We start from the raw sequence: 12,912 nt of genomic DNA, 5'->3' as shown, positions 1-12,912 counted from the left end.
ATATAGAAGTTTTTATTTAATTAGAAGTTTTCTAATAATACAAACTAAGCAGTAAGATGTTCAAACTGAAAGCTAAAAGTTACTGATACTTTAAAAATGACTGTCAATTACTGTTCTTTTTTTCTAATCTGAAAAATTCTCAATCTGCTCCTCAAAATTGTGAATCGTACGTTATGTGATCCAAAACCACACTACCATTTACCGTTTACGGACTTCAATAACTTTAATAACTAAAAAATTTGTTAGTTTGGTGTAGTTATGCTTTACTTTACCTACTGTGCTATGGATTTGTTCTTAATTAGGTAAAAAAACAAAAAAAAAACAAAGCTAATGTGATATGCATATGAATAGACTAAATACCTACTAAAATGACTACTTAAAAATAGGATAAAATAATAAATAACCTCTTCAGTCTTAAACCATTTAAATCATTTCAACAAATTATTTAATTTATTTTTGGTTTCATTCTATTTAAGCACTGAATGCTGGCAGACCGCAAAATTGGTTCTGACATGTGAAAACGCTCATAAAATAATCCCCTTCCTAATAAATGAAAACTCACGATGGATTGGTAATGACTGCAGTGAGAGCCTCCTTCAGGTCTCCACTCGTCATTTTGAGGAATTCAACAATTTCAGCTGCTCCCTTGGTCTTCATGTGGAACAGGTTATCCGGCTGATCTCCAAACAGTGGTATACCCACCATTGGAACACCATGGTAAATAGCCTCATACAGTCCATTAGTCCCACCATGGGTGACGAAAGCCTTGGTCTTGGGATGTCCTGAAAGAATCAGATGTAAATTACTGTATTACAGTACAGTACAAGCTTGTACTTGAACTGACTCAATGACAATAAAGCTAAAATCTTATGGAATAGAATCTAATCTAACCTAATTAGAGCATGTTATAGAACATTTGTAACATTTGTCCATAAACTCACTAATTCTTAAGGGCCTCTATCTTTATTTATTGAACTAATCGATCATATTGTGTGCCTACCACACTCATTGCTACTTTTACTTTTATTATTATTATTTATTACTTTTTCAATATTATTTTCTATTCTTGTTTATATGTTTTACATTTTAATTCATTGTTTATCCTAAAAATGCTACTTATCTCCTCTTTATCTATATATTTTTTATTTTCTCAGTAGACCAACGTTTTTTTTTTTTTTGTTTTTTTTACAAAATGTTGTTTAGGAGAAAATGGATGTTAACATTGTTTTTTGTTATTATGTGTACTGTAACTTAATATAATGTCCAATAAAACATATGTATAAAAAAGATTGGAGGTGTAGAGTTATTAATCAGCACTGATGAAAAAATCAAAACACATTAAATGGTATAGTGAAGGTTTGAACCAAAAATACTGTAAGAATTTAAGGGAGCCCTTGATTTAAAGGTTAAATATTAGGATCAAGTGATTTTCCTGCCTTTATATTATACGTATTAATGTTATTTTTAAGTGTTTATGTTTAAGTGCTTTTAATATGATATGATTTAAGGGTTCTTTTTCTACGGAGGAAAATGGTACTAGTCCGTAACATTTCACCGGACTTTAGTCAATCACAATATACAACAATGTTTTAAATGATATATTAATTTTTTAATTCAAATAGTTTAAATAGTAGTATAGTATAGATAAAATGTGTGCTCTTTACCTAGTAGGTCATTCTGAGGAATCCAGTCATAGAGTTTTGTGTTCGGAGCAAGAGTATCAGGTTTCTGTCCTGAGTATCTCCACAACACCTGTAATAAAGCAGCAGATTTATAACAATAGAGAAACTACCAAAGGTTTGAAAAGTGTTGACATTCATTACTCTGTAGGTAGAAGTATACTGTAGATACTGGGGATTAAAATACTACTGTAGAAGTTAAAGTATCAACTCAAGCTTTTTACTCTTTGAGTAAAAGTGTAAAAGTACTGGTTTTAAAATTACTTAAAGTATAAAAGTAAAAGTAACGTAAAATAGGGAAAAAATGCCATTAAGAACAAAAGCTTAGTCCACGACACTATAGAGTCCTAGAGTTCACTACCTCCCCCTCCCCAAAACACATTTTTCTTAAAGCTATGATGACTATTTAATGTTATATTATTAAAATGTTAATGTTGATAATATAACTTGGGATGCACTAGGCTCCTCCCTGTTTCAGCTGCATATATGCTGATTGTAAATGAATGTATTTTAGTAGAATGTAAATATATTAAAGAAGCTTAGTTGGACTGGAGTTTGTCTGGAGATCTCTTGAGTCTCTGCACGGATCATCTTCATACTAGACTACATACGTCTGCTATGTTCTTGCTGGAGTGTTGGGGGGGGGGGCGTGTGCAGATGAGATGGATCACAGTATAAACCAATAGGGAGTCGGAATGGTATATGTTTATACTTCCCTACATCCAATCACAATCAGATTCTCTCTATCTGGATGGAGAGATTTATCTGGATAGGGGTTTTATTGAACGATGAGAAGCCGGAATGAAAACGAGCTGAAATGAAACAGGAGTAACGAGGCTATTTTTATTAAAATGTAAGGAATAGAAAGTTCAGATAATTGTGTGAAAATGTAAGACGTAGAAGTTTCTACTTAGGTAAAATGTACACTTTATTATTTGGCACCTCTGGAAACTAGGAGAATCTAATAACCCACTACAACCATATAAACCACCTAAAATATTTTTAAAATCAACACAATAAACCATTCCAAAGTCCTAATCCTGCAACAAATCGACAAGTGTACAATAAGGCCAAGAGGCCAACAAGCAACACAATGAAGTCAATGCAATATTAATGCAGAAGTGAAGAGACAGATATTAACGCTGTCAGTCAACTCTTTGTGTTTATAGTAAATAAATACCATTGGAAAAAACAGCACCATGCCCTGATGTTCACAGTAATTCAACATTCAACAAATATTCAACACAGGATTCTCCAACCTTTTGTGGGATCTGTCCGAGGCCTGAAGCGATGGCGTTGGCTCTCTCTTTAGTGAGATTATTGATCATGGAACCCAGTGAGAAAACCACAATCCCATCATCCCCTGAGCTCTGAACAAACTCCTCCATCTCCTACAAAACCAGAAACAACAGATATTAAAACACAGAAAAATACAATAACACAGCTCTGAAAAAAAATAAGAGAAATATGGATGATCACAAGTCATCAAACCAAGCTGAACTGCTTGAACTTTTGCACCAGGAGTAAAGGCATAAAAGTTCTCCAAAAGCAGTGTGTAAGACTGGTGGAGAAGAACATGCCATTATGCATGAAAACTGTGATTAAAAACCAGGGTTATTCCACCAAATATTGATTTCTGAACTCTTAAAACTTTATGAATATGAACTTGTTTTCTTTATAGAAACTTTGTTTTTCTTTTTAGAAAGAAACTTTGTTTTTCTTTTTAGAAAGTTCTACATCTTTTTTGTTATTTCAGATATTTCTCATTTTCTGCAAATAAATGCTCTAAATGACAATATTTTTATAATATTGAATTTGGGAGAAATGTCTGTAGTTTATAGAATAAAACAACAACAACATTTTACTCAAACATAAACCTATAAATAGTAAAATCAGAGAAACTGATTCAGAAACTGAAGTGGTCTCTTCATTTTGTCCAAAGCTGTATTTTGTATTGTATATTTTTGGGGTTTTTTTTCCCTGTAAATTCCATATTTTAAAGATTTGTTCCAACAGATATTTTGTTATTGTTGGATTTGTGGTGCATAAACTGGAAAACAGTGGCTAATTTTTTTTAACAAAAAAAAAATTAAACATGGTAACACACATTCTACTCGGCAGTAATAAATATTTTTACAAATAATAAATCTTATTACATTAATAGATAGCATTTTTGGCAAAATCTAATATTGCTGTTATACAGAATTGACAATAAGTTGACTATAGCTACACATTCCTAAATAATTCAGATCAATGAATTCACTAAAAGTCTTTTATTTCATTGGCAGAGTAGTATGTTTATTTTAATAAATAAAACATAAAAAAAATCTAAAAAAAAAGGAACATTAAAAGCAAAATTAAAACGGAATTAATGTCAATGGCCAAGATTTCTTTTTTTTTTTTTTTTTTTTTTTGCTATGTATTTTTTACCAAGGTTACATTAATATCATACTGTCATAAGTTATAAAACTAATATGCATGCATTTATTAGAGTGACAAACTGTGTTGTGGGCCTCAATAATACTAAAGCTGTCTGACAAAATATCAGACCACAAACCTTGTCCTAAACTAAGAAAATATTGTACAAGATTAGGCCAATTTATCACATTTTTATGTGAAGGACTATAATAATTGATTTTCTTAAAATACTGTCTGTAATAATCCTTCTATATTTAGGTCAGAGTTGAGTTTTTATTGAATGTATTGCCCCTGAAACCTAGATACATGACACGCAGTTATTACTGCGATAAAGATGTGTATTAAAGGTTCAGTGCTAGACCTTTGTACATATACTCATTTTATTATTATGTGCCGATTCATTAATGTATAACTCAATCATTGAAACACCAAATAAGGTGAACTGAAGTTCTTACTTTTGGAAGTGGCTTTGCCGGCTTGCAGTGCAATCCACCAACAAATTTGAAGTTTGGCAGTAAAGGCCGTGGATATTCAAAGTCCCAGTAAGTTCTGATTAACCAGATGTCAGCTTTTCCTATAGTCTCACACATGGTTGTGGGTTTGCCTGTGGGGAACAGAAAGAAAGATCATATGATTTGGATCCGTTTCCTGCATAGATTCCTGTTTACTTCACACGTTCACATAAAGCATAAGAAAGTGGTGCATTTGGATCTACTGTAGATATTCTTTGCTATAACTAACAGATAGCTACCTTGACCTCAAGCCGGCAGCAATAGCATGTGGTACTTCAGATCCCACTGGTTTGACGAGATAAAAAAAATAAATAAACCTCAGATTGTATGTGTATTATGATTTTCTTATAACAGTTTTCCTAAATTTTTATTATTTTTTTATTTAAATATATTTTCTTGCTTACAGTATTGAAATATATTGAATATTAACCCCTGTATTGTGACACGTAGTGTATCGCAAATTCAGATAGGGCTGAGCAATATGTTAAAATTATATCAAAATATTTAAAGACATTTTCACACATATAATTACATGGTAAATTGATATTTCATGTTTTTTTCGTGATAACAATACTCTTGGTAATATGACAAAACACTGAATTAAAAAATAATTATTTCAAGAATACACAACTGCACCAATACACTACGGCACACCCTTTACTAAGATAAAAAAAAAATACAAGAATTTTATCAGATTTGTTACAGAAGTCAATGATCCAGAATGTCATGATACTAATAATGCACTCCAAATATCTCCATATATCCAGGATTAAAGTAAAACAAATGATACTGGACAGATATAATCTGTCTCTAAAAGATAAATAATGGGAAATAAGAACAGTGTGAATTTTTCTTTTGTTAAAAACAGTAATAAAAAAAAAAAGTAGTGACTTGATGTGATAATTAGGGGTAGATGATACGGCATCATATTTCAGGGTATAATATCGTTCACGATATTCAAAAATGTTGCCGATATTATTGCATACGATACGATATGGCACACAACTAGATCACAGCCAAAATGCATTAGTAGTGCTAGATTCTTAAACAACACTATTTAGATACTTTTATATACTGAGCACAGTGAGTACACTTATATTAGACTAATCATGCTCTCTAAAAATTGTTAAAATTAGTTGTTTTAGTGTTATTTAAGCACGGATAACATCCTAACTTTGGTTTAAAAAAAGCGATACAGAAAAGTATTGTTATATTGCACAGCAACGTATCTTGAGGTAGCGGAAATGCATGCATTTTACAAGAGATATTTTCAGTAACACCTCGAATTCATGCATTGTTTTCCTATCCTACGTATTCGTTTGTGCTTGTCAGTCGACTTATTATGACTTAATTTCAAGATGGCGGGGCCCAGAGAACTATGTGAAGGTAATGTGTGTATAAACAGTGTTTTAATAAACTTCCTGTGCAATTTTAAAGCTTTCAGTGTCCCGTTTTAAATGTCAGGGCCCTCAGAATCCTACCAATGAAGTGTGGAGCTACTTTGTGCTTGTTAATGGTGTAAAAATAGTGATTTCTTTGCCTGAATCTATGCCCCTATCAGAAGCATTGTAAACCTGTTGGGAGCATCGGCTAAAAGCACTGTATTTTGAAATGCTGGGGGTGAATGGAGGTGGGCTACTTGAGAAATGTTCATACTCATCATCATGTTTTACTACACTCAAAGTCTAGTTTACACCAGATTTCTTCTTAAAGAGCAATTAAACCCTAAACCATACAGTATTTTTCTATTAATAGCTAAAATGTATTTCTTTTAAGTAATTAAATATTTTTATAAACATTTCCTAACCTTTACTAAATGCTATTATTGTGGTAATTTCCACCTCTGCAGCTCCCACTCAGGTTCAACTGTGCTACAGGTGGGGATGATGTGTTTGTGTACTTTGGTATACAGACACATCACAATATGCAGATTAGTCAATCAATAATACCCAAACACCCCCTTCGTGACGTCCAACCATCTGCCTCTCACCGCTGCTGCAGCTCAGCCAATCACCTCTCCCTCCTGCTCCGCTTCTAAACCCATACCAATCAATACCAATACCAAACTATCCTACTCATTTTTTTTAGGCTTTTTTAAATTTGAGCTGAGGGTCAGCAAATATCAGGGAGGTTTAAAAGGGACAAAAGACACAGTATTTCTATCAACCACAGCTAGTACTGAAAAAGTCAAACACAAAGACGAAATGTACCTGCTACTTTGGTATAATGCTTATCGACAAGTAACGTCACCTGCACTTTTAAAAGTGCTGTGTGAGCAATGTACAGCAGCATGTTCTCCACACGCTCCATGAAGTTCATCTTATCAGTGAGATGGCCTTGGGCAGCTCCAGCAGGAACATATGAAGGTGGAACTGGCAGCTGACCACACATCCTCTCCCCAGTGTATGCAAACATAAGTCGAAAAGACAACACACTGGGCAGGCCGAGGGTCTCCGCCAACAGATCACCGCATGGAATCACAGGATCAAACAGAACTGCTTCAAAGTTTGACTCCCTAAGTAAGGCTACGTTCTCTTTACTAAGCATTCCCTCACATATTGCCTGGAAATAGCGATCAAATGTTGTTAACATGCCCCAAAAGAAGGACAATGCCTCAAGTCCAGTCGAGTCATTCATCCAAGCATGAAACATTTTATACCAGAGGCCTCTGACCTCCTCATCCTGCATGCCGACCTTAAAGATAATAGTTCTGAAGTTCTCCTTCTTTGAGAATTTGATAGAAGGTGTGGCACTGTGGGTAATAACAGTCACATTGTGGTTCCGGGCCACCAGTTCATCCACTATTGTCCTCATGTTGATCCAGTGGCTGTACTCTCCAGGAATCACCAGAACATTTCCACCCAGGGTTAATCCAGATCCACACAGCAGCAGCAAAGCTACCAAGGGGAGCACACAGCTGTGCATGGTTGCCAGAAAACTTCCAGAAAAAAATCCAGCAACCTTAGATCCCTTGTTGCCTGCACTGTTTACCTCCCTGGAAATCCTAATCTCTCTCTGAGCTCTCAGTTGCACAGAACTGGGACAAAAAGAAACGGGCGGGTGCACCACTCCTTAAAACACTCTGCAGCTGGAGACTTTGGAGCTGAGCTCTGCTGAGCAGCCAATCAAAATGCAGAACTCTTGCTCTGCTCAGCAGCCAATGGCAATGCATCTGGCAACTCGCTGTCAAAATAAAGGTTTGCGTGCATAGCGTCAGATCACTGTCAAAATTGGAAAAGATATTCTACGCACGAGCAAAACAGTCCATATATGGGAAAACCATTAATGCACGAGGAATACCTTGCATGCACGAGCAAAAACATTCATGCAAGAGCAAAACAGTGCAGGCACGAGCAAAGTAAACCGCTCGCGCGCAGGGCAAAAACGTCAGACGCTCGCGCGCGATGAAAGTCAGCCTCACACTCCTCTGTTCTTTCTGCTTGCGAAATAGGAGGGACCTATATATGATTGGGAAATACTGTTTTTCAGATATCAGTTGTGACTGTATGGGTGCCATTTCCGTCCCTTTAAACTTAAAAATAACTTTTATTATTAAGCATATTGTCACGAACTTTGACCTAATTGCAAAAGTAAAATATGTCGAACAAAAATAGCATTTAATACCTGTCCCCAAACTATAAACTTTACCATTAAATAAAATGATTAAAATTCTTCAGAGAAATCCCAGATATCCCATTTATGCTTTAAAAATATTTTTTAAAATAATAAATCCATAATATTTAGGTTAAAATACACATTTTATTCGTGTTGTGGGTTTCACTCAGTCCTGCTCCCATAACACATTACCCCATCTGTAACATCTATAACATTCTACAAGTCACATCTACTACAGGAAGTGACAGCAGCTGGTTCTTCTGAAGACCATGGGAAGATCAAAATTGGAGCTCAATCTCAACACTCAGTCCTGTTACCCAAATTAAATATTAGATCTTATTTGTTTATTTTTAAAATACAAGTTTTTGGAAAATGACTAGAATGTGCTCAGTGTCCTCGTGCTATTTGCATAGCTGCTATTTAGTTTAAATATTTTTTTTATGGTTGTGCTAATTCTATCCTAAAAACTCATTCATGTTACTTTCATTCCTTTTACGCAAAACATAAAAAGTAACAGGAGTTCCAGTAACAGGAAGGATTTTTGTCATGAATATCACTTATTTGAACATGCAGTCAACCATTTCTTTAAAATAAAGATTTCCTTAAGAGAAAATCAAATGAATTATTGGACTTACTTTTAAACAGGTTTAAATATCACTTGAGGACCGAACTTTACAATTTTACAATTGTCGGATTAGAAACCTTGAAAAAAAAAAATAGGTTAAGCTGCCTGAGTTTGACCAGTATGTGTTATTAGACTCTATTAGAGTCTATTTTCTTAAGACTTATTAAATCTATGTACTTTAAGCTGATTTTAAAGTCAGTAATTTAAATAGCTATTTTATTTTTGTATTAATAAAGAACACCACTGAGCTGTACATTCTAACTTCTGTGTTCATCTCTCTTCATTCATCAGACAAAATCCGGTGTGAAATGTAATTGGGTTGTAGTTAAACATGATAAGAGAACTACCTAAAAGGTACTATGTGTATAAACGGTGTTTTTAAGAAACTACCTGTGCACTTTCAAAGCTCTCGGTGCCTCGTTTTTAAATGTCAGGGCCCTCAAAATTCTACCAATGAAGTGTGAAACTACTCGCTTGTTAATGGTGTAAACATAGTAATTTCTTTGCCTAGGCAAGGCTATTCCCTATCACTATCATTGTAAGATTGTTGGAAGCATTGACTAAAAGCACAGTATTTTGGAATGCTGATGAAAGGTAGCTATCTAGCTGGCTAGTTAGCTAGACTAAATGGATCAAAATATGCATATCCATTACAGCACACTGTTCTCTAGTTAAAATGCAGTTAACTAATTATTTACAATATATTCAAACCCAGATTGAAATTGTGTGGCGCTTTGCTGTATTAATATCATGTAATATTGTAACAACTTGCCAATACTACAAATCAATTCATGACGAACAAGTAAATTAATTAATTCATAATTGATGAATTAATAAACAAGGTTACTTTAATATGTGAGTATTTAACCATTTCACTAAAATAGTTAATAGTACACTTTTGTAACACCCAAGCAAGTAACAGCAATCAGCTAATATATTATTATTACCCATATAAACATTTCTGCATAAAGGGTATTGTCAACATCCACACAATAAAATAAAAAAACAACAATAAAAGCAGGTGTGTGCATTGATGTGGGGGATGTGCTTGGCGAGTGATTGAAGAATTATCAACGAATCACAATTAGTGCTGAAAAAGTCAAAGGTCAAAAGTCCCTACTTCATTGGGACAAAACCAAATAAACATACCTGTTACTTTTGAATTCTTTTCAGACGTCCAGAACATTTGCACTTTAAAAATCGCTGTTTGGGCAATGTACAGCAGCATGTTCTCCACCCTCTCCATAAAGTTCATCTTATCAGTGAGATGCCCTTGGGAGGCTCCAGCAGGTACATATGAAGGTGGAACTGGCAACTGACCACACAGTCTTTCCATAGTGTAGGCAAAACCGACTCGAAAAGACACTATAAGGGGCAGACCGAGGACATCCGCCAAAAGATCACCGCACACCATCACAGGATCAAACAGAACTGCATCAAAGTTCGACCCCCTAAGTGAAGCGACAAGCTCTTCATTAAGCATTCCGTCACATACTGCATTAAAATAGCGCTCAAATCTAGATGTCATTTGCCACAACATTAACACCAACCGAATCCCAGAGATGTCCTCATTCATCCATGTAGTTAAGATGTCATGCCAGAGGGCTCTGATCTCTTCCTCGTCTATGTCAACCTTAAAAACTATGGATTTGAAGGTGTCCTTCTGTGAGAATTTGATTGAAGGTGAGGCACTGTGGGTAAGAACGGTCACGCTGTGGTTCCGAGAGACCAGCTCATCCACAACTGTGCGCATGTTGATCCAGTGGCTGTATTCAGCAGGAATCACCAGGATGTTCCCACCCAAAGATAATTCAGACCCACATAGCAGCAAAGCTACCAAGGGTAGCACACAGCTGGGTACCATTGTATAAAACTAATAGTTAGATCACTTGTTGCATGTACAGTCAACCTGAATTCTGACCTTTGAAACTAGTGTAGATAAAGGTAGTGGGAGGTGCACAGTCAGCAGGCTCTGTTTGTTCAGCAAATGATTCTGCCTTTTCTTTCCAAAATACTTCAGTTGCAAACCTTTGCAGCTTCCCTCTGCCACTGGCATTACATTTGGCAAGTAGCTGTGAAAATAAAAGTTCTACAATGCTGTGAGGCTTGCTTTGATTTGCTGCTACACTATATTGCAAAAAACATTCACTCACCCATACAGATGAATGCAGGTGTTCCAATCACTTCCGGGCCACATATGTATAAAACCAACCTATGCATGCAGACTGCCTCTACCATAATTAGTGAAAGAATGAGTCGCTCTCTGAAGCTTAGTAAATTCCCAAACAATGCTACTCCTTCTGACAATTCGATGGATGAGTCTGGTTTTGGCAATTGCCAGAGGAATTGTACTTATTTGACAGCATTTTGTCAATTGAAAAGTTTGGTAGAGGGGATGATGATGTGTGTTTCATGCTCCCAACTTTGCAGGAACAGTAGAGTAGTTTGGTGTGGAAGAACGTGACTGGCCTGCATGGAGTCCTGACCTCAACCCAATAGAACACCTTTGGAATGAATTAGAGTGGAGCTTGTGAGCCAGGCCTTCTTGTCCAACATCATTGTCTGACCCTACAAATGCACTAATGCAAGAATGGTCAAAAATTCCTATAAACACACTCCTAAACCTTATGAAAAGCCTTTCCAGAAGACGTGAAGCTGTTATAGCTGCAAAGGGTGGGCCGACATCATTCCAAAAATCAGGTGCTTCCCTATTAAGAACAGTGAGAGCTAGTATTGGAAAAGTAAGCTTACCTGTAATTTTGGTGTAATAGTTATCAATCATTAGAATCCCTTGCATTTGCACAACTATAGTCTGAACAATGTACAGCAGCATGTTCTCCACTCTCTCCATGAAGTTCATCTGATCAGTGAGATGGCCTTGGGAGGCTCCAGCAGGTACATATGAAGGTGGAACTGGCAGCTGACCACACAGTCTTTCATTAGTGTGGGCAAACATAATTCTATAGGACAGAATACGGGGCAGGTCGAGGATCTCAGCCAGTAGATCACTGCACAGCATTACAGGATCAAACAGAACTGCGTCAAAGTTTGATGCCTTTAGTGAAGCTATAAGCTCTTTATTGAGGAGCATTCCATCACATGTTGCCATGCCAAAGCGCTCCATATCACTCCACATGTTCCAAAACATTAACGCAGTCTGGAGCACAGAGGTTCCTTCATTCATCCAAATATTAAAGATCTTAAGCCAGATGACTCGAGCCTCTTCCTCTTCTACGTTGACCTTATAAATAATAGTTTTAAAGTTCTCCTTCTTTGAGAACTTGATGGAAGGAGTGGCACTGTGGGTCAGAACAGTCACACTGTGGTTTCGAGCCACCAGTTCATCCACTATTACCCTCATGTTGATCCAGTGGCTGTACTCCGCAGGAATCACTAGAATATTTCCACCCAGAGTTAATCCAGATCCACACAGCAGCAGCAAAGCTACCAAGGGGAGCACACAGCTGGATTCCATTGTTGTAAAACTATATATATAGATATATAACTATATATAGTGTCTGGTTGCCTATTGTTAGTTAACTGACTACAGTATAGGTTCTGCCTGAAGCTGATCTTCAACCAGCACCCCCTTATAAAGGTCTCATATCTGAACTTTGCACTGAACTGAGATAAAAACAAAAGGTGGGTGTGTCTGAAATGCACAACATGTTGTCTACTTAGGCAGGATTCTGAGGCAGGAAGGCAGCCAATGAAAGTTCTGTAATCTAGCCTAGTTTTGTATTGGGTAAAACATTTGATTAGGGCTGTCAACATTAACACGTTAACGCATGCAATTAATCTGGAAACTTCAACATGTTTATTTTATTTTTTTACGCAAACTGATCACACGATAAAATTGTCAGAGACTGATGATGCTTAAGCAGTTTTATCTAGAGATTCTGAAGTAAACAGGGTTCTCAGAATGTATTTATTTAATTAATTAAATGTTCTGAATATTATAATAAAATGAATAATAATAATAATAATACAAATTATTTAAGTAAATTGTCTTACTATGGGGAAAAAGCTAATTTTATATTTAGATGTATTAATATATATATTT

The 12,912-nt window shown here is 35.7% G+C and overlaps 1 protein-coding gene across 20 annotated transcripts in view; it reads right to left on the bottom strand.

Annotated features, from left to right (window-relative positions):
- Positions 1 to 12,912, bottom strand: part of ugt2a5 (UDP glucuronosyltransferase 2 family, polypeptide A5) — an 85,352-nt gene that overhangs the window by 1,616 nt on the left and 70,824 nt on the right. For 10 of the 20 annotated variants that reach the window (XM_049465958.1, XM_049466282.1, XM_049466322.1 and 7 more), the window contains exons 3-6: positions 4,553 to 4,671; positions 2,939 to 3,070; positions 1,665 to 1,752; positions 563 to 782 (exon numbers count right to left, since the gene is read on the bottom strand). In XM_049465958.1, the coding sequence (XP_049321915.1) occupies positions 563 to 782; positions 1,665 to 1,752; positions 2,939 to 3,070; positions 4,553 to 4,671 (559 nt within the window). Of the gene's footprint in view, positions 1 to 562; positions 783 to 1,664; positions 1,753 to 2,938; positions 3,071 to 4,552; positions 4,702 to 6,819; positions 7,721 to 9,998; positions 10,741 to 11,600; positions 12,406 to 12,912 lie in introns of those variants that run through there. The other 10 variants (XM_049465932.1, XM_049466080.1, XM_022665790.2 and 7 more) reach the window with 8 other exon arrangements.

This window comes from Astyanax mexicanus, chromosome 1, assembly GCF_023375975.1.
Source record: "Astyanax mexicanus isolate ESR-SI-001 chromosome 1, AstMex3_surface, whole genome shotgun sequence".
Taxonomy (NCBI): Eukaryota; Metazoa; Chordata; class Actinopteri; order Characiformes; family Acestrorhamphidae; genus Astyanax; species Astyanax mexicanus.
The sequence above is the reverse complement of the archived record's forward strand: the minus strand, read 5'-3'. Positions and strand labels throughout refer to the sequence as shown.